Source organism: Bombina bombina, chromosome 3 (assembly GCF_027579735.1).
Source record: "Bombina bombina isolate aBomBom1 chromosome 3, aBomBom1.pri, whole genome shotgun sequence".
Classification (NCBI taxonomy): domain Eukaryota; kingdom Metazoa; phylum Chordata; class Amphibia; order Anura; family Bombinatoridae; genus Bombina; species Bombina bombina.
The window spans coordinates 13,924,720-13,945,807 of record NC_069501.1 but is presented as its reverse complement, the minus strand read 5'-3'; the positions used below and the strand labels follow the sequence as shown (position 1 = coordinate 13,945,807).

Below are 21,088 nucleotides of genomic sequence, written 5' to 3'. Positions count from 1 at the left end.
GAAATTATTTTGCTAGTGTAATCTAATTTCATTTTCTATCAGGCCTGTGTGTTTCTGGCTTACACATCATACTGTGGTTAATTGCTGCCCTAGCAGCCACGACTCATATCTGCTTAACATTATTTTAAATTTAAAAAAAAAAAAATTAAATCATTTTGCTAGTGTAATCTAATTTCATTTTCCATCAGGCCTGTGTGTTTCTGGCCCACATTATATAGTGTGATTAATAGCTCTTTTTTCCACCACTTATATCTGGTGTAACATTAGTGTAAATTTTTTTAAATTTTTTTTTTTTACATCCGTCCTCTTCTAGTGTTATTTAATTTTAGTTGCCAGGCAAGCCTGGCTGCCATTAGTGCCAGCCTGTGCGTCAGGCTGCCAGCATATACTGTGCCTACTTCCATCCTCAGTGCCAGTCCACCACTCCTATCTGGTGTAACATTAGTTTAAATTTTGTAAAAAAAAACTTTTACATCAGTCTTCTAGTGTTATTTAATTTTAGTTTACAGGCCAGCCTGCCACCACTAGTGCCAGCCTGTCAGGCTGCCAGCGTGTGTGCCAGGCCCACTTGCCGTTTCCAACTAGTGCCACCAATCATATTTGTTCTAACAGTATTGTCAATTTAAAAAAAAATAAAAAATTTTGGACTGTGAAGCATCACTCAGCTAGTGTAATCTAATTGCAGTTGCCTTCCTCCCAGCGTGTGTGCCAGCCAGGCCCACTTGCCAACCAGTGCCACCAATCATATTTGTTAAAACAGTACTTTTAATATTTAAAAAATAAACATTTTTGACTTTGAAACATCAGTCTTTTTTTTGTTGTCAGGCTCACAGCGTATACTGTGCCCACTTGCCCAGTGCCACAACTCATAATTTGTTTAATAGTATTGTAAGTGTACATTTTTAAAAAAATGACTCCACAGGTGCCATTGTGGTTAATTGCTGCCCTAGCAGCCACGACTCATATCTGCTTAACATTATTTTAAATTTTAAAAAAAACCTTTTAAATCATTTTGCTAGTGTAATCTAATTTCATTTTCCATCAGGCCTGTGTGTTTCTGGCCCACATCATATAGTGTGATTAATAGCTCTTTTTTCCACCACTTATATCTGGTGTAACATTAGTGTAAAATTTTTTTTTACATCAGTCCTCTTCTAGTGTTATTTAATTTTAGTTGCCGTGCCAGCCTGTGTGTCAGGCTGCCAGCATATACTGTGCCTACTTCCATCCTCAGTGCCAGTCCACCACTTCTATCTGGTGTAACATTAGTTTAAATTTTGTAAAAAAAAACTTTTACATCAGTCTTCTAGTGTTATTTAATTTTAGTTTACAGGCCAGCCTGCCACCACTAGTGCCAGCCTGTGTGTCAGGCTGCCAGCACATACTGTGCCTAGTTCTATCCTGAGTGCCATCACTCCTATCTGTTGTAACATTATTGTAACTTTTTTAAAAACAAACTGTTACATCAGTCTGCTATTGTTATTTAATTGCAGTTGCCTGTCTGCCAGCGTGTGTGCCAGGCCCACTTTCCAACTAGTGCCACGAATCATATTTGTTATAACAGTAGTGTAAATATTTAAAATAAAAACTTTTTTGACTGTGAATCATCAGCCTGCTAGTGCAATTGAATTGCAGTTGCCTTCCTGCCAGCGTGTGTGCCAGGCCCACTTGCCAACTAGTGCCACCAATCATATTTGTTATAACAGTAGTGTAAATATTAAAAAAAAAAAAATTTTGACTGTGAAAGATCAGTCTGCTAGTGTAATCTAATTGCAGTTGCCTGCCTGCTAGCGTGTGTGCCAGGCCCACTTGCTGCCAACTATTGCCACCAATCATATTTGTTATAACAGTATTGTAAATATTTAAAATAAATAATTTTTTGACTGTGAATCATCAGTCTGCTAGTGCCATTGAATTGCAGTTTCCTGCCTGCCAACGTGTGTGCCAGGCCACTTGCCAACTAGTTACACCAATCATATTTGTTCTAACAGTATTGTAAATATTTAAAATAAAAAATTCTTAGATTGTGAATCATCAGTCTGCTAGTGCAATTGAATTGCAGTTTCCTGCCTGCCAGCGTGTGTTCCAGGCCCACTAGCCAACTAGTGCCACCAATCATATTTGTTGTAACAGTATTGAAAATATTTTAAATCAAAACTTTTTTGACTGTGAATCATCAGTCTTCTAGTGCCATTGAATTGCAGTTGCCTGCCTGCCAGCGTGTGTGCCAGGCCCACTTGCCAACTAGTTACACCAATCATATTTGTTCTAACAGTATTTTACATTTTTAAAAGAAAAAATTCTTAGACTGTGAATCATCAGTCTGCTAGTGCAATTAAATTGCAGTTTCCTGCCTGCCAGCGTGTGTGCCAGGCCCACTAGCCAACTAGTGCCACCAATCATATTTGTTGTAACAGTATTGAAAATATTTTAAATCAAAACTTTTTTGACTGTGAATCATCAGTCTGCTGGTGCCATTGAATTGCAGTTGCCTGCCTGCCAGCGTGTGTGCCAGGCCCACTTGCCAACTAGTTACACCAATCATATTTGTTCTAACAGTATTTTACATTTTTAAAATAAAAATTTCTTAGATTGTGAATCATCAGTCTGCTAGTGCAATTGAATTGCAGTCTCCTGCCTGCCAGCGTGTGTGCCAGGCCCACTAGCCAACTAGTGCCACCAATCATATTTGTTGTAACAGTATTGAAAATATTTTAAATCAAAACTTTTTTGACTGTGAATCATCAGTCTGCTAGTGCCATTGAATTGCAGTTGCCTGCCTGCCAGCGTGTGTGCCAGGTCCACTTGCCGTTTCCAACTAGTGCCACCAATCATATTTGTTCTAACAGTATTGTCAATTTTTTTTAAAAAAAAATTTGTACTGTGAAGCATCACTCAGCTAGTGTAATCTAATTGCAGTTGCCTTCCTCCCAGCGTGTGTGCCAGCCAGGCCCACTTGCCAACTAGTGCCACCAATCATATTTGTTAAAACAGTACTTTTAATATTTAAAAAATAAACATTTTTGACTTTGAAACATCAGTCTTTATTTTGTTGTCAGGCTCACAGCGTATACTGTGCCCACTTGCCCAGTGCCACCACTCATAATTTGTTTAATAGTATTGTAAGTGTATTGTAAGTGTACATTTAAAAAAAAATGACAGGCAGAGGCAGGCCACCCCGCAGGTACCATTGTGGTCGTGGAGCTGTGATTCCTTTAGACCCTACAAATATGCACATTGTTCAGACGCCAGGTGCCAGGGGGGACGCGAAAAGTTCTGAGGAGGACCTAGTTGAATGGCTAACACAGGACACCCAATCTTCTACAGCTTCCGCTCCTAGTCCTCCTAACCTTGACTCACCATCCACGTCCAGCTGTGCTTTGGGCACCTCTCAAGTGACCAGTGCCACTCGCCCGCCTTTCGCCACCACCAACACTAGCACCACAGCCGCTTCACTTGATCTGTCAGAGGAGTTATTGACACATCAGTAGGAAGAAATGAGTGATGCGCAACCATCATTGACAGAGGATGTAGATAACAGTGATATGTCTCAGTCAGGCAGCATTACAGACATGGAGGTACGGTGTGATGATGATGATGTTGTACCCGCTGCTGCTTCCATTCTTGATGTGTCAGATACAAGTGAAGCGGTTGATGATGATGTGTCGGTGGATGTCACGTGGGTGCCTGCTAGAAGAGAAGAAGAAGAGGGGGAAAGTTCAGATGGGGAGACAGAGAGGAGGAGGAGGAGACAAGTTGGAAGCAGGGGGAGGTCGTCTCAAGGAGCTAGTGGCACAGTCAGACAGCATGCATCGGCACCCGGGGTCAGCCAGACAGCACGCTGACGACCATCAACGCATGCTGTTGCCACCACCAGAATGCTGTCATCGCAGAGCTCAGCAGTGTGGCATTTTTTTTGTGTCTGCCTCTGACAACAGTGATGCCATTTGCAACCTGTGCCAAAAGAAACTGAGTCGTGGGAAGTCCAACACCCACCTAGGTACAACTGCTTTGTGAAGGCACATGGTCTCACATCACAAACGCCGATGGGAAGAACACATGAGTAGAAGCAGCACACAAACTCAAAGCCGCCCTCCTCCTCCTGCTAAAGCATCTTCAGCCACGTCAACCACTTCTGTCCTCCTTGCCCCCTCTCAACCATCCTCCACTCAGTCTCTCTTACGTAGCAGTTCCTGGTCATCTGCCCACAGTCAGGTGTCTGTCAAGGACATGTTTGAGCGTAAGAAGCCAATTTCTCAAAGTCACCCCCTTGCCTGGCGTCTGACAGCTGGCTTGTCTGAACTCTTAGCCCGCCAGCTTTTACCATACAAGCTGGTGGAGTCTGATGCTTTCAAAAAATTTGTATCTATTGGGACACCGCAGTGGAAGGTACCTGGCCGAAATTTCTTTTCACAAAAGGCAATCCCAAACCTGTACTCTATTGTGCGAAAGGAAGTAATGGCATGTCTGGCACACAGCGTTGGGGCAAGGGTCCATATGACCACTGATAGCTGGTCTGCAAAGCATGGTCAGGGCAAGTATATCACCTACACTGCACATTGGGTAAACTTGCTGACGTCTGACAAGCATGGAATGCGTGGCTCTGCAGAAGAGTTGGTGACACCGCCACGACTTGCAGGCAGGCCTGCTGCTACCTCCTCTACTCCTCCTACTCCATCCTACTCCATCCTCTTCCATAACCTCTTCCTCGGCTGAGTCCTCTTCTGCTTCTTGCTCCACATCAACGGCACCCCCCCAGCTCCCCAGGTTCTATTCAACATCCCGGATACGGCAGTGTCACGCCGTCTTGTGGTTGACTTGCCTGAAAGCGGAGAGTCACACCGCACCAGCACTCCTGACCGCCCTGAACGCACAGGTGGATCAGTAGCTGACTGATTGTTTCTGACAATGGAAGTAATTTGGTGGCGGCATTGAAATTGGGCAAGTTGACACATGTGCCATGCATGGCACATGTGTGTAATCTGATTGTACAACGCTTTGTGCATAAGTACCCAGGCTTACAGGACGTCCTGAAGCAGGCCAGGAAGGTGTGTGGCCATTTCAGGCGTTCCTACACGGCCATGGCGCACTTGTCCGATATCCAGCGTCAAAACAACCTGCCAGTGAGTCGCTTGATTTGCGACAGCCCGACACGGTGGAATTCAACACTCCTAATGTTCGACCGCCTGCTCCAACAAGAAAAAGCTGTTAATGAGTATTTGTATGACCGGGGTGCTAGGACAGCCTCTGGGGAGCTGGGGATTTTTTTGCCAAATTACTGGACGCTCATGCGCAATGCCTGTAGGCTCATGCGTCCTTTGGAGGAGGTGACAAACCTTGTCAGTCGCACCGAAGGCACCATCAGCGACATCATACCATTTGTTTTCTTCCTGGAGCGTGCCCTGCGAAGAGTGCTGGATCAGGCCGTAGATGAGCGTGAAGAGGAAGAGTTGTGGTATCCATCACCACCAGAAACAGCCTTATCAGCATCGCTTGCTGGATCTGCGGCAACGCAGGAAGAGGATTGTGAGGAAGAGGAGTCAGAGGAGGAATGTGGCTTTGAGGAGGAGGAGGAGGAGGAGGAAGACCAAGCACAACAGGCATCCCAGGGTGCTCGTTGTTGTCACCTCTCTGGTACCCGTGGTGTTGTACGTGGCTGGGGGGAAGAAGATACCCTCAGTGACATCAGTGAGGACGAGGAACGGGACATGATTAGCTCGGCATCCAACCTTGTGCAAATGGGTTCTTTCATGCTGTCGTGCCTGTTGAGGGACCCTCGTATAAAAAAGCTGAAGGAGAACGACCTGTACTGGGTGCCCACGCTACTAGACCCCCGGTATAAGCATAAAGTGCCTGAAATGTTACCAAATTCCCGCAAGTCGGAAAGGATGGAGCATTTTAAAAATAAATTAAAAACTATGCTTTACACAGCGTATAAGGGTGATGTCACAGCACAACGGGAATCTAACAGGGGTCAGGGAAGAGATGAAAGTAATCCTCCTCCTCCTCCCACGACCACGGCAGCAAGGACAGGACACTTTCCTGACGTCTTGTTGATGGAGGACATGCGGACCTTTTTAACTCCTATGCATCGCCAGAGCCTTTCGGGATCCAGCCTCAGAGAAAGACTCAACCGACAGGTAGCAGACTACCTAGAATTAACTGTGGATCTCGACACTCTGAGGAGCGATGGACCCCTTGACTACTGGTTGTGAAGGCTTGACCTGTGGCCTGAGCTATCCCAAGTTGCAATTGAACTTCTGGCCTGCCCCGCTTCAAGTGTCCTGTCCGAAAGGACCTTCAATGCAGCAGGAGGCTTTGTTACTTAGAAGGGAAGTCACCTAGGTCAAAAAAGTCTTGACTATCTCACCTTTATTAAAATGAATGAGGGATGGATCCCGAAGGGACTGACATTGGGCAATACATTTGAGTAAAAAAGGCCTGATGATGAGATGAGCTGCCTTGGGCTACAAATGGTACACACGCTGGCTTTTTTTTTCTTATAATGCAGGATGACTTGCGTGACTTATCTGCCAACAACTAGTGTTCAAGCCGCAAGGTTTTAGGGCACTTTCTAACTGTTTTACAAACATCAGCGGCTGCAACAATACCGAATTTTTAAGGCATTTGTACATGCCTAATTTTTCTAGCCTCTGCTGCTGCACTGTGGCTACAAAACTCAAAGCAAAAAAAAGGCACATAACAGTGATTAAACTGTTAAGAATAGTACTACTTAACACACCACTCATATCTGGTGGCACAGTACATTGCACGCGCAGTGCCCCAAATTTGAAGTAGGAGGACCGACCAAGCATCTTTTTCCATATCTTGGTTCCGAAAAATTATCTCCGGGTTCTATCGATGCCATACCTGTACTCTATTGTGCAAAAGGATGGCATATGTGGTGTTTCATGCTGTGTTGCCTGTTGAGGGTCGTGGCCCATCGTATAAAAAGGCTGAAGGAGAACGACCTGTACTGGGTGTCCAAGCACATTTTTTGTTCAATATTCCCTGTTCCTCTAAATTATCTCCGGGTTCCTCAAATCAATGCCATACCTGTACTCGATTGTGCAAAAGGGTGGCATATGTGGGGTTTCATGCTGTTGTGCCTGTTGAGGGTCGTGACCCATCGTATAAAAAGGCTGAAGGAGAACGACCTGTACTGGGTGTCCAAGCACATTTTTTGTTCAATATTCCCGGTTCCTCTAAATTATCTCTGGGTTCCTCAAATCAATGCCATACCTGTACTCGATTGTGCAAAAGGGTGGCATATGTGGTGTTTCATGCTGTTGTGCCTGTTGAGGGTCGTGGCCCATCGTATAAAAAGGCTGAAGGAGAACGACCTGTACTGGGTGTCCAAGCACATTTTTTGTTCAATATTCCCGGTTCCTCTAAATTATCTCCGGGTTCCTCAAATCAATGCCATACCTGTACTCGATTGTGCAAAAGGATGGCATATGTGGTGTTTCATGCTGTTTTGCCTGTTTTGGGTCATGGGCCATCGTATAAAAAGGCTGAAGGAGAACGACCTGTACTGGGTGTCCAAGCACGTTTTTTGTTCAATATTCCCGGTTCCTCTAAATTATCTCCGGGTTCCTCAAATCAATGCCATACCTGTACTCTATTGTGCAAAATGGTGGCATATGTGGGGTTTCATGCTGTTGTGCCTGTTGAGGGTCGTGGCCCATCGTATAAAAAGGCTGAAGGAGAACGACCTGTACTCGGTGTCGAAGCACATTTTTTGTTCAATATTCCCGGTTCCTCTAAATTATCTCCGGGTTCCTCAAATCAATGCCATACCTGTACTCGATTGTGCAAAAGGATGGCATATGTGGTGTTTCATGCTGTTTTGCCTGTTTTGGATCATGGGCCATCGTATAAAAAGGCTGAAGGAGAACGACCTGTACTGGGTGTCCAAGCACGTTTTTTGTTCAATATTCCCGGTTCCTCTAAATTATCTCCGGGTTCCTCAAATCAATGCCATACCTGTACTCTATTGTGCAAAAGGATGGCATATGTGGTGTTTCATGCTGTTGTGCCTGTTGAGGGTCGTGGGCCATCTTATAAAAAGGCTGAAGGAGAACGACCTGTACTGGGTGTCCAAGCATGTTTTTTGTTCAATATTCCCGGTTCCTCTAAATTATCTCCGGGTTCCTCAAATCAATGCCATACATGTACTCGATTGTGCAAAAGGGTGGCATATGTGGTTTTTCATGCTGTTGTGCCTGTTGAGGGTCGGGGACCCAAGTATAAAAAGGCTGAAGGAGAATGACCTGTACTGGGTGTCCAAGCATCTTTTTCCATCTCCCGGTTCCTAAAAATTATCTCTGGGTTCCTAAAATCGATGCCTTACCTGTACTCGATTGTGCAAAAGGATGGCATATGTGGTGTTTCATGCTGTTGTGCCTGTTGAGGGTCGTGGCCCATCGTATAAAAAGGCTGAAGGAGAACGACCTGTACTGGGTGTCCAAGCACATTTTTTGTTCAATATTCCCTGTTCCTCTAAATTATCTCCGGGTTCCTCAAATCAATGCCATACATGTACTCGATTGTGCAAAAGGGTGGCATATGTGGTTTTTCATGCTGTTGTGCCTGTTGAGGGTCGGGGACCCAAGTATAAATGGCTGAAGGAGAATGACCTGTACTGGGTGTCCAAGCATCTTTTTCCATCTCCCGGTTCCTAAAAATTATCTCTGGGTTCCTAAAATCGATGCCTTACCTGTACTCGATTGTGCAAAAGGATGGCATATGTGGTGTTTCATGCTGTTGTGCCTGTTGAGGGTCGTGGCCCATCGTATAAAAAGGCTGAAGGAGAACGACCTGTACTGGGTGTCCAAGCACATTTTTTGTTCAATATTCCCTGTTCCTCTAAATTATCTCCGGGTTCCTCAAATCAATGCCATACCTGTACTCGATTGTGCAAAAGGGTGGCATATGTGGGGTTTCATGCTGTTGTGCCTGTTGAGGGTCGGGGACCCAAGTATAAAAAGGCTGAAGGAGAATGACCTGTACTGGGTGTCCAAGCATCTTTTTCCATCTCCCGGTTCCTAAAAATTATCTCTGGGTTCCTAAAATCGATGCCTTACCTGTACTCGATTGTGCAAAAGGATGGCATATGTGGTGTTTCATGCTGTTTTGCCTGTTTTGGGTCATGGGCCATCGTATAAAAAGGCTGAAGGAGAACGACCTGTACTGGGTGTCCAAGCACGTTTTTTGTTCAATATTCCCGGTTCCTCTAAATTATCTCCGGGTTCCTCAAATCAATGCCATACCTGTACTCTATTGTGCAAAATGGTGGCATATGTGGGGTTTCATGCTGTTGTGCCTGTTGAGGGTCGTGGCCCATCGTATAAAAAGGCTGAAGGAGAACGACCTGTACTCGGTGTCCAAGCACATTTTTTGTTCAATATTCCCGGTTCCTCTAAATTATCTCCGGGTTCCTCAAATCAATGCCATACCTGTACTCGATTGTGCAAAAGGATGGCATATGTGGTGTTTCATGCTGTTTTGCCTGTTTTGGATCATGGGCCATCGTATAAAAAGGCTGAAGGAGAACGACCTGTACTGGGTGTCCAAGCACGTTTTTTGTTCAATATTCCCGGTTCCTCTAAATTATCTCCGGGTTCCTCAAATCAATGCCATACCTGTACTCTATTGTGCAAAAGGATGGCATATGTGGTGTTTCATGCTGTTGTGCCTGTTGAGGGTCGTGGGCCATCTTATAAAAAGGCTGAAGGAGAACGACCTGTACTGGGTGTCCAAGCATGTTTTTTGTTCAATATTCCCGGTTCCTCTAAATTATCTCCGGGTTCCTCAAATCAATGCCATACATGTACTCGATTGTGCAAAAGGGTGGCATATGTGGTTTTTCATGCTGTTGTGCCTGTTGAGGGTCGGGGACCCAAGTATAAAAAGGCTGAAGGAGAATGACCTGTACTGGGTGTCCAAGCATCTTTTTCCATCTCCCGGTTCCTAAAAATTATCTCTGGGTTCCTAAAATCGATGCCTTACCTGTACTCGATTGTAAAAAAGGATGGCATATGTGGTGTTTCATGCTGTTGTGCCTGTTGAGGGTCATGGCCCATCGTATAAAAAGGCTGAAGGAGAACGACCTGTACTGGGTGTCCAAGCATGTTTTTTGTTCAATATTCCCGGTTCCTCTAAATTATCTCCGGGTTCCTCAAATCAATGCCATACATGTACTCGATTGTGCAAAAGGGTGGCATATGTGGTTTTTCATGCTGTTGTGCCTGTTGAGGGTCGGGGACCCAAGTATAAATGGCTGAAGGAGAATGACCTGTACTGGGTGTCCAAGCATCTTTTTCCATCTCCCGGTTCCTAAAAATTATCTCTGGGTTCCTAAAATCGATGCCTTACCTGTACTCGATTGTGCAAAAGGATGGCATATGTGGTGTTTCATGCTGTTGTGCCTGTTGAGGGTCGTGGCCCATCGTATAAAAAGGCTGAAGGAGAACGACCTGTACTGGGTGTCCAAGCACATTTTTTGTTCAATATTCCCTGTTCCTCTAAATTATCTCCGGGTTCCTCAAATCAATGCCATACATGTACTCGATTGTGCAAAAGGGTGGCATATGTGGGGTTTCATGCTGTTGTGCCTGTTGAGGGTCGGGGACCCAAGTATAAAAAGGCTGAAGGAGAATGACCTGTACTGGGTGTCCAAGCATCTTTTTCCATCTCCCGGTTCCTAAAAATTATCTCTGGGTTCCTAAAATCGATGCCTTACCTGTACTCGATTGTGCAAAAGGATGGCATATGTGGTGTTTCATGCTGTTGTGCCTGTTGAGGGTCGTGGCCCATCGTATAAAAAGGCTGAAGGAGAACGACCTGTACTGGGTGTCCAAGCACATTTTTTGTTCAATATTCCCTGTTCCTCTAAATTATCTCCGGGTTCCTCAAATCAATGCCATACATGTACTCGATTGTGCAAAAGGGTGGCATATGTGGTTTTTCATGCTGTTGTGCCTGTTGAGGGTCGGGGACCCAAGTATAAATGGCTGAAGGAGAATGACCTGTACTGGGTGTCCAAGCATCTTTTTCCATCTCCCGGTTCCTAAAAATTATCTCTGGGTTCCTAAAATCGATGCCTTACCTGTACTCGATTGTGCAAAAGGATGGCATATGTGGTGTTTCATGCTGTTGTGCCTGTTGAGGGTCGTGGCCCATCGTATAAAAAGGCTGAAGGAGAACGACCTGTACTGGGTGTCCAAGCACATTTTTTGTTCAATATTCCCGGTTCCTCTAAATTATCTCTGGGTTCCTCAAATCAATGCCATACCTGTACTCGATTGTGCAAAAGGATGGCATATGTGGTGTTTCATGCTGTTGTGCCTGTTGAGGGTCGTGGCCCATCGTATAAAAAGGCTGAAGGAGAACGACCTGTACTGGGTGTCCAAGCACATTTTTTGTTCAATATTCCCTGTTCCTCTAAATTATCTCCGGGTTCCTCAAATCAATGCCATACCTGTACTCGATTGTGCAAAAGGGTGACATATGTGGGGTTTCATGCTGTTGTGCCTGTTGAGGGTCGTGGCCCATTGTATAAAAAGGCTGAAGGAGAACGACCTGTAGTGGGTGTCCAAGCACATTTTTTGTTCAATATTCCCGGTTCCTCTAAATTATCTCTGGGTTCCTCAAATCAATGCCATACCTGTACTCGATTGTGCAAAAGGGTGGCATATGTGCTGTTTCATGCTGTTGTGCCTGTTGAGGGTCATGGCCCATCGTATAAAAAGGCTGAAGGAGAACGACCTGTACTGCGTGTCCAAGCACATTTTTTGTTCAATATTCCCGGTTCCTCTAAATTATCTCCGGGTTCCTCAAATCAATGCCATACCTGTACTCGATTGTGCAAAAGGATGGCATATGTGGTGTTTCATGCTGTTTTGCCTGTTTTGGGTCGTGGGCCATTGTATAAAAAGGCTGAAGGAGAACGACCTGTACTGGGTGTCCAAGCACATTTTTTGTTCAATATTCCGGTTCCTCTAAATTATCTCCGGGTTCCTCAAATCAATGCCATACCTGTATTCTATTGTGCAAAAGGATGGCATATGTGGTGTTTCATGCTGTTGTGCCTGTTGAGGGTCGTGGGCCATCTTATAAAAAGGCTGAAGGAGAACGACCTGTACTGGGTGTCCAAGCATGTTTTTTGTTCAATATTCCTGGTTCCTCTAAATTATCTCTGGGTTCCTCAAATCAATGCCATACCTTTACTCGATTGTGCAAAAGGGTGGCATATGTGGTGTTTCATGCTGTTGTGCCTGTTGAGGGTCGTGGCCCATCATATAAAAAGGCTGAAGGAGAAGGACCTGTACTGGGTGTCCAAGCACATTTTTTGTTCAATATTCCCTGTTCCTCTAAATTATCTCCGGGTTCCTCAAATCAATGCCATACCTGTACTCGATTGTGCAAAAGGGTGGCATATGTGGGGTTTCATGCTGTTGTGCCTGTTGAGGGTCGTGGCCCATCGTATAAAAAGGCTAAAGGAGAACGACCTGTACTGGGTGTCCAAGCACGTTTTTTGTTCAATATTCCCGGTTCCTCTAAATTATCTCTGGGTTCCTCAAATCAATGCCATACCTGTACTCGATTGTGCAAAAGGGTGGCATATGTGGTGTTTCATGCTGTTGTGCCTGTTGAGGGTCGTGGCCCATCGTATAAAAAGGCACGTTTTTTGTTCAATATTCCCGGTTCCTCTAAATTATCTCCGGGTTCCTCAAATCAATGCCATACCTGTACTCGATTGTGCAAAAGGGTGGCATATGTGGTGTTTCATGCTGTTGTGCCTGTTGAGGGTCGTGGCCCATCGTATAAAAAGGCTGAAGGAGAACGACCTGTACTGGGTGTCCAAGCACGTTTTTTGTTCAATATTCCCGGTTCCTCTAAATTATCTCCGGGTTCCTCAAATCAATGCCATACCTGTACTCGATTGTGCAAAAGGATGGCATATGTGGTGTTTCCTGCTGTTGTTTCTGTTGAGGGTCCAGAACCCTCGTCTAAAAAGGCTGAAGGAGAACAAAGTGTACTGGTTGTCCAAGCATCTTTTTCCATCTCCCGGTTCCTAAAAATTATCTCCGGGTTTCTAAAATGGATGCCATACCTGTACTCTATTGTGCAAAAGGGTGGCATATGTGGTGTTTCCTGCTGTTGTTTCTGTTGAGGGTCCTGGACCCTCTTATAAAAAGGCTGAAGGAGAACGACGTGTACTGGGTGTTTCCAATCATTTTTTTTGTTCAATTTCCCGGTTCCTAAAAATTATCTCCGGGTTTCTAAAATCAATGCCGTACCTGTACTCTATTGTTCAAAAGGATGGCATATGTCCTCTTTCCTGCTGTTATTTCTGTTGAGGGTCCTGGACCCTCTTATAAAAAGGCTCAAGGAGAACGACGTGTACTGGGTGTGTCCAATCATTTTTTTTTTTCAATTTCCTGGTTCCTAAAAATTATCTCCGGGTTTCTAAAATCAATGCCGTACCTGTACTCTATTGTTCAAAAGGATGGCATATGTCCTCTTTCCTGCTGTTATTTCTGTTGAGGGTCCTGGACCCTCTTATAAAAAGGCTCAAGGAGAACGACGTGTACTGGGTGTGTCCAATCATTTTTTTGTTCAATTTCCCGGGTCCTAAAAATTATCTCCGGGTTTCTAAAATCAATGCCATACCTGTACTCTATTGTTCAAAAGGATGGCATATGTGCTCTTTCCTGCTGTTGTTTCTGTTGAGTGTCCTGGACCCTCTTATAAAAAGGCTGAATGAGAACGACGTGTACTGGGTGTGTCCAATCATTTTTTTTGTTCAATTTCCCGGTTCCTAAAAATGATCTCCGGGTTTCTAAAATCAATGCCGTACCTGTACTCTATTGTTCAAAAGGATGGCATATGTCCTCTTTCATGCTGTTGTTTCTGTTGAGGGTCCTGGACCTTCTTATAAAAAGGCTGAAGGAGAACGACGTGTACTGGGTGTGTCCAATCATTTTTTTTGTTCAATTTCCCGGTTCCTAAAAATTATCTCCGGGTTTCTAAAATCAATGCTATACCTGTACTCTATTGTTCAAAAGGATGGCATATGTGCTCTTTCCTACTGTTGTTTCTGTTGAGGGTCCGGGACCCTCGTATAAAAAGGCTGAAGGAGAACGAAGTGTACTGGGTGTCCAATCATGTTTCTTTTTAAATTTCCCGGTTTCTAAAAATTATCTCCGGGTTCCTAAAATCAATGCCATACCTATACTCTATTGTTCAAAAGGATGGCATAGGTGGTGTTTCCTGCTGTTGTTTCTGTTGAGGGTCCTGGACCCTTGTCTAAAAAGGCTGAAGGAGAACGCAGTGTACTGGTTGTCCAAGCATCTTTTTCCATCTCCCGGTTCCTAAAAATTATTTCCGGGTTCCTAAAATGGATGCCATACCTGTACTGGATTGTTCAAAAGGATGGCATGTGTGGTGTTTCATGCTGTTGTTTCTGTTGAGGGTCCGGGACCCTCGTATAAAAAGGCTGAAGGAGAACGAAGTGTACTGGGTGTACAATCATGTTTCTTTTTAAATTTCCCATTTCCTAAAAATTATCTCCGTGTTCCTAAAATTGATGCCATACCTGTACTCTATTGTTCAAAAGGATGGCATAGGTGGGGTTTCCTGCTGTTGTGTCTGTGGAGGGTCCTGGACCCTCATCTACAAAGGCGGAAGGAGAACGACCTGTACTGGGTGTCCAAGCACATTTTTTGTTCAATATTCCCGGTTCCTCTAAATTATCTCTGGGTTCCTCAAATCAATGCCATACCTGTACTCTATTGTGCAAAAGGATGGCATATGTGGTGTTTCATGCTGTTGTGGCTGTTGAGGGTCGTGGGCCATCGTATAAAACGACCTGTACTGCCTTGCTGCTCCTTTTGGGTAGGCCAGCTCTTTGCATACATGCCCACAGACTCTGTAACAGATGCCTCTTTTAGGGAGAGGTGCAGCCATAATGCAGGGTCAGAACCTCTGTCTGCAACTGGTATACTTTATTGTGCAAAAGGAAGTAACCTTACCATGGTTCCCTGACCGCACGTCTTGTTATATTTTGGTGAGGGTAATCATGCAGGCCATATAGACCTCCCCCGATAGGGGGAGTAACAGGGATGAAAGTGCTAAGAATAGTACTACTTTACACAACCGAGTTAGCCATGGGTCCTAGTCCAAGACCGCATGTCTTGTTGTTTTATTTGGTGCGGCTAATCATGCAGGCCATATAGACCTCCCACCATTAGGGGTTGTAACAGGTATTAAACTAATAAGAACAGTACTACCGAAATAAAACTACTTAACATGGTTCCAAGAGCGCAGGTTTTATTGTTGTACTTTGTTAGGCTAATCATGATGGCCATGTAGACCTCCCCTGATTACATCAGTTACAGACACACACAGGGGAGCAGCTATATGTAGTAACCTACACTGGGTCACTGTGCAGCTGGTGTGAGGATCTAGATCTGATTACAGCAGTTACAGACACACAAAGGAGAACAGCTGTATGTAGTAACCTATACTGGGTCACTGTGCAGCTGGTGTGAGGAACCAGACCTGATTACAGCAGTTACAGACACACACAGGAGAGCAGCTGTATGTAGTAACCTACACTGGGTCACTGTGCAGCTGGTGTGAGGATCCAGACCTGATTACAGCAGTTACAGACACACACAGGAGAGCAGCTGTATGTAGTAACCTACACTGGGTCACTGTGCAGCTGGTGTGAGGATCTAGATCTGATTACAGCAGTTACAGACACACACAGGAGAGCAGCTATATGTAGTAACCTACACTGGGTCACTGTGCAGCTGGTGTAAGGATCCAGACCTGATTACAGCAGTTACAGACACACACAGGAGAGCAGCTGTATGTAGTAACCTACACTGGGTCACTGTGCAACTGGTGTGAGGATCCAGACCTGATTACAGCAGTTACAGACACACACAGGAGAGCAGCTGTATGTAGTAACCTACACTGGGTCACTGTGCAGCTGGTGTGAGGATCCAGACCTGATTACAGCAGTTACAGACACACACAGGGGATCAGCTATATGTAGTAACACACACTGGGTCACTGTGAAGCTGGTGTGAGGAACCAGACCTGATTACAGCAGTTACAGACACACACAGGGGATCAGCTATATGTAGTAACCTAAACTGGGTCACTGTGCAGCTGGTGTGAGGAACCAGACCTGATTACAGCAGTTACAGACACACACAGGAGAGCAGCTGTATGTAGTAACCTACACTGGGTCACTGTGCAGCTGGTGTGAGGATCCAGACCTGATTACAGCAGTTACAGACACATACAGGAGAGCAGCTGTATGTAGTAACCTACACTGGGTCACTGTGCAGCTGGTGTGAGGATCCAGACCTGATTACAGCAGTTACAGACACACACAGGGGAGCAGCTGTATGTAGTAACCTATACTGGGTCACTGTGCAGCTGGTGTGAGGAACCAGACCTGATTACAGCAGTTACAGACACACACAGGAGAGCAGCTGTATGTAGTAACCTACACTGGGTCACTGTGCAGCTGGTGTGAGGATCTAGATCTGATTTCAGCAGTTACAGACACACACAGGGGAGCAGCTGTATGTAGTAACCTACACTGGGTCACTGTGCAGCTGGTGTAAGGATCCATACCTGATTACAGCAGTTACAGACACACACAGGGGAGCAGCTGTATGTAGTAACCTACACTGGGTCACTGCGCAGCTGGTGTGAGGAACGAGACCTGATTACAGCAGTTACAGACACACAGGGGAGCAGCTATATGTAGTAACCTACACTGGGTCACTGCGCAGCTGGTGTTAGGATCCAGACCTGATTACAGCAGTTACAGACACACACAGGGGAGCAGCTGTATGTAGTAACCTACACTGGGTCACTGTGCAGCTGGTGTGAGGAACGAGACCTGATTACAGCAGTTACAGACACACACAGGGGAGCAGCTGTATGTAGTACCCTACACTGGGTCACTGTGCAGCTGGTGTAAGGAACCAGACCTGATTACAGCAGTTACAGACACACACAGGTGAGCAGCTGTATGTAGTAGTGACTGGTGTGATTTATATAGTAACGCTGTATGCTGATGCTGTAATCAGCAAGTCTTATAGATAGGACACTGTATGGTGCAGGAGATTGATACATAGCTAGAGAATCATCACATACAAACTATTACTGTGTAGTACAGTAACACTAACATATGGGGAATATTATATACACACTCTGTACTAACACAGCTGTACCTGAGTATCACACACGTCTCACCTGGGCACATAACAGTAGTCAGATTACTGTGTCTCTCGCTGACTCTGTTCCTCACTGAGCAGCTGATGTTCCATGGGCCGGGGGACAACAGGAATAAATGATTCCCACTCACACTCCACTGAGATCTGTTATTCCCCTGCACGGTGTCTCCATTTAATGCCCAGTTATATAAAAGGTTTGTACCATTCTGCACCTCACAGCGAATCACAACACTTCCATTAGTGTCACAAGTGATATTCATGTCAGGGACTGACACAGGGTCTGAGGAAGAGAACATATGACCATAAATATATTACTGTGTGATGGTATAACAGGACATGGAACATTGTGTGAGGATATAACAGGACAGGGGGCAGTGTGTGAGGGTATAACAGGACAGAGATCAGTGTGTGAGGGTATAACAGGACAGAGATCAGTGTGTGAGGGTATAATAGGACAGGGAGCAGCGTGTGAGGGTATAACTGTACAGGGAGCAGTGTGTGAGAGCATAACAGGACAGGGAGCAGTGTGTGAGGATATAACAGGGGGAGCAGTGTGTGAGGGTATAACAGGACAGGGAGCAGTGTGTGAGTGTATAACAGGACAGGGAGCAGTGTGTGAGGTTATAACAGGACAGGGAGCAGTGTGTGAGGATATAAAAGGACAGTGAGCAATGTGTGAGGGTATAACTGGACAGGGAACATTGTGTGAGGGTATAACAGGACAGGGGGCAGTGTGTGAGGGTATAACTGGACAGGGAACATTGTGTGAGGGTATAACAGGACAGGGGGCAGTGTGTGAGGGTATAACAGGACAGAGATCAGTGTGTGAGGGTATAATAGGACAGGGAGCAGCGTGTGAGGGTATAACAGTACAGGGAGCAGTGTGTGAGAGCATAACAGGACAGGGAGCAGTGTGTGAGGATATAACAGGGGGAGCAGTGTGTGAGGGTATAACAGGACAGGGAGCAGTGTGTGAGTGTATAACAGGACAGGGAGCAGTGTGTGAGGTTATAACAGGACAGGGAGCAGTGTGTGAGGTATAACAGGACAGGGAGAAGTCTATGAGGGTATAACAGGACAGGGAGCAGTGTGTGAGGGTATAACAGGACAGGGAGCAGTGTGTGAGGGTATAACAGGACATGGAACATTGTGTGAGGGTATAACAGGACAGGGAACATTGTGTGAGGGTGTAACAGGACAGGGAGCAGTGTGTGAGGCTATAACAGGACAGGGAGCAGTGTGTGAGGGTGTAACAGGACAGGGAGCAGTGTGTGAGGGTATAACAGGACAGGGAGCAGTGTGTGAGGGTATAACAGGACATGGAACATTGTGTGAGGGTATAACAGGACAGGGAACATTGTGTGAGGGTGTAACAGGACAGGGAGCAGTGTGTGAGGGTATAACAGGACAGGGAGCAGTGTGTGAGGGTACAACAGGATAGGGAGCAGTGTGTGAGGGTATAACAGGACAGGGAGCAGTGTGTGGGGGTATAACAGGACAGAGAGCAGTGGTGAGGATATAACAGGACAGGGAGCAGTGTGTGAGGGTATAACAGGACAGGGAGCAGTGTGTGAGGGTATAACAGGACAGGGAGCAGTGTGTGAGGGTATAACAGGACAGGGAGCAGCATGTGAGGGTATAACAGGACAGGGAGCAGTGTGGGAGGGTATAACAGGATAGGGAGCAGTGTGTGAGGATATAACAGGACAGGGAGCAGTGTGTGAGGGAATAGCAGGACAGGGAGCAGTGTGTGAGGGTATAACAGGACAGGGAACATTGTGTGAGGGTGTAACAGGACAGGGAACATTGTGTGAGGGTATAACAGGACAGGGAGCAATGTGTGATGGTATAACAGGACAGGGGGCAGTGTGTGAGGATATAACAGGACATGGAACATTGTGTGAGGGTATAACAGGACAGGGAACATTGTGTGAGGGTATAACAGGACAGGGAACATTGTGTGAGGGTATAACAGGACAGGGGACATTGTGTGAGGGTATAACAGGACAGGGGACATTGTGTGAGGGTATAACAGGACAGGGAACATTGTGTGAGGGTGTAACAGGACAGGGAGCAGTGTGTGAGGGTATAACAGGACAGGGAACATTGTGTGAGGGTGTAATAGGACAGGGAACATTGTATGAGGGTATAACAGGACAGGGAACATTGTGTGAGGGTGTAACAGGACAGGGAGCAGTGTGTGAGGGTATAACAGGACAGGAAGCAGTGTGTGAGGGTATAACAGGACAGGGAGAAGTGAGTGAGGATATAACAGGACAGGGAGCAGTGTGTGAGGGTATAACAGGACAGGAAGCAGTGTGTGAGGGTATAACAGGACAGAGAGCAGTGTGTGAGGGTATAACAGGACAGGGAGCTGTGTGTGAGGGTATAACAGGACAGGGAACATTGTGTGAGGGTGTAACAGGACAGGGAACATTGTGTGAGGGTATAACAGGACAGGGAACATTGTGTGAGGGTGTAACAGGACAGGGAACATTGTGTGAGGGTATAACAGGACAGGGAACATTGTGTGAGGGTATAACAGGACAGGGAACATTGTGTGAGGGTATAACAGGACAGGGAACATTGTGTGAGGGTATAACAGGACAGGGGGCAGTGTGTGAGGGTATAACAGGACAGGGAACATTGTGTGAGGGTATAACAGGACAGGGGGCAGTGTGTGAGGGTATAACAGGACAGGGAACAGTGTGTGAGGGTATAACAGGACAGGGAGCAGTGTGTGAGGGTATAACAGGACAGAGAGCAGTGTGTGAGGGTATAACTGGACAGGGAGCAGTGTGTGAGGGTATAACAGGACAGGGAGCAGTGTGTGAGTATATAACAGGACAGGGAGCAGTGTGTGAGGGTATAACAGGACAGGGAACATTGTGTGAGGGTATAACAGGACAGGGGGCAGTGTGTGAGGGTATAACAGGACAGGGAACAGTGTGTGAGGGTATAACAGGACAGGGAGCAGTGTGTGAGGGTATAACAGGACAGGGAACATTGTGTGAGGGTGTAACAGGACAGGGAACATTGTGTGAGGGTGTAACAGGACAGGGAACATTGTGTGAGGGTATAACAGGACAGGGAACATTGTGTGAGGGTATAACAGGACAGGGAACATTGTGTGAGGGTATAACAGGACAGGGAACATTGTGTGAAGGTGTAACAGGACAGGGAACATTGTGTGAGGGTGTAACAGGACAGGGAACATTGTGTGAGGGTATAACAGGACAGGGAGCAGTGTGTGAGGGTATAACAGGACAGGGAGCAGTGTGTGAGGGTATAACAGGACAGGGAGCAGTGTGTGAGGGTGTAACAGGACAGGGAGCAGTGTGTGAGGGTATAACAGGACAGGGAGCAGTGTGTGAGGATATAAAAGGACAGGGAGCAGTGTGAGGGTATAACAGGACAGGGAGCAGTGTGTGAGGGTATAACAGGACAGGGAGCAGTGTGTGAGGATATAACAGGACAGAGAGCAGTGTGTGAGGGTATAACAGGACAGTGAGCAGTGTGTGAGGGTATAACAGGTTAGGGAGCAGTGTGTGAGGGTATAACAGGACAGGGAGCAGTGTGTGAGGATATAAAAGGACAGGGAGCAGTGTGTGAGGGTATAACAGGATACGGAGCAGTGTGTGAGGGTATAACAGGACAGGGAGCAGTGTGTGAGGGTATAACAGGACAGGGAGCAGTATGTGAGGGTATAACAGGACAGAGAGCAGTGTGTGAGGGTATAACAGGACAGGGATCAGTCAGTGTGTGAGGTTATAATAGGACAGGGATCAGTGTGTGAGGGTATAACAGGACAGGGAGCAGTG

At 45.9% G+C, this 21,088-nt stretch overlaps 1 protein-coding gene across 4 annotated transcripts in view; it reads right to left on the bottom strand.

The window, feature by feature from the left end:
- The window catches only part of LOC128652790 (uncharacterized), a 653,660-nt gene that overhangs the window by 484,127 nt on the left and 148,445 nt on the right, over positions 1-21,088 (bottom strand). For all 4 annotated transcript variants that reach the window (XM_053705722.1, XM_053705724.1, XM_053705723.1 and 1 more), the window contains exon 4: positions 17,287-17,547. In XM_053705722.1, the coding sequence (XP_053561697.1) occupies positions 17,287-17,547 (261 nt within the window). The remainder of the gene's footprint in view (positions 1-17,286; positions 17,548-21,088) is intronic.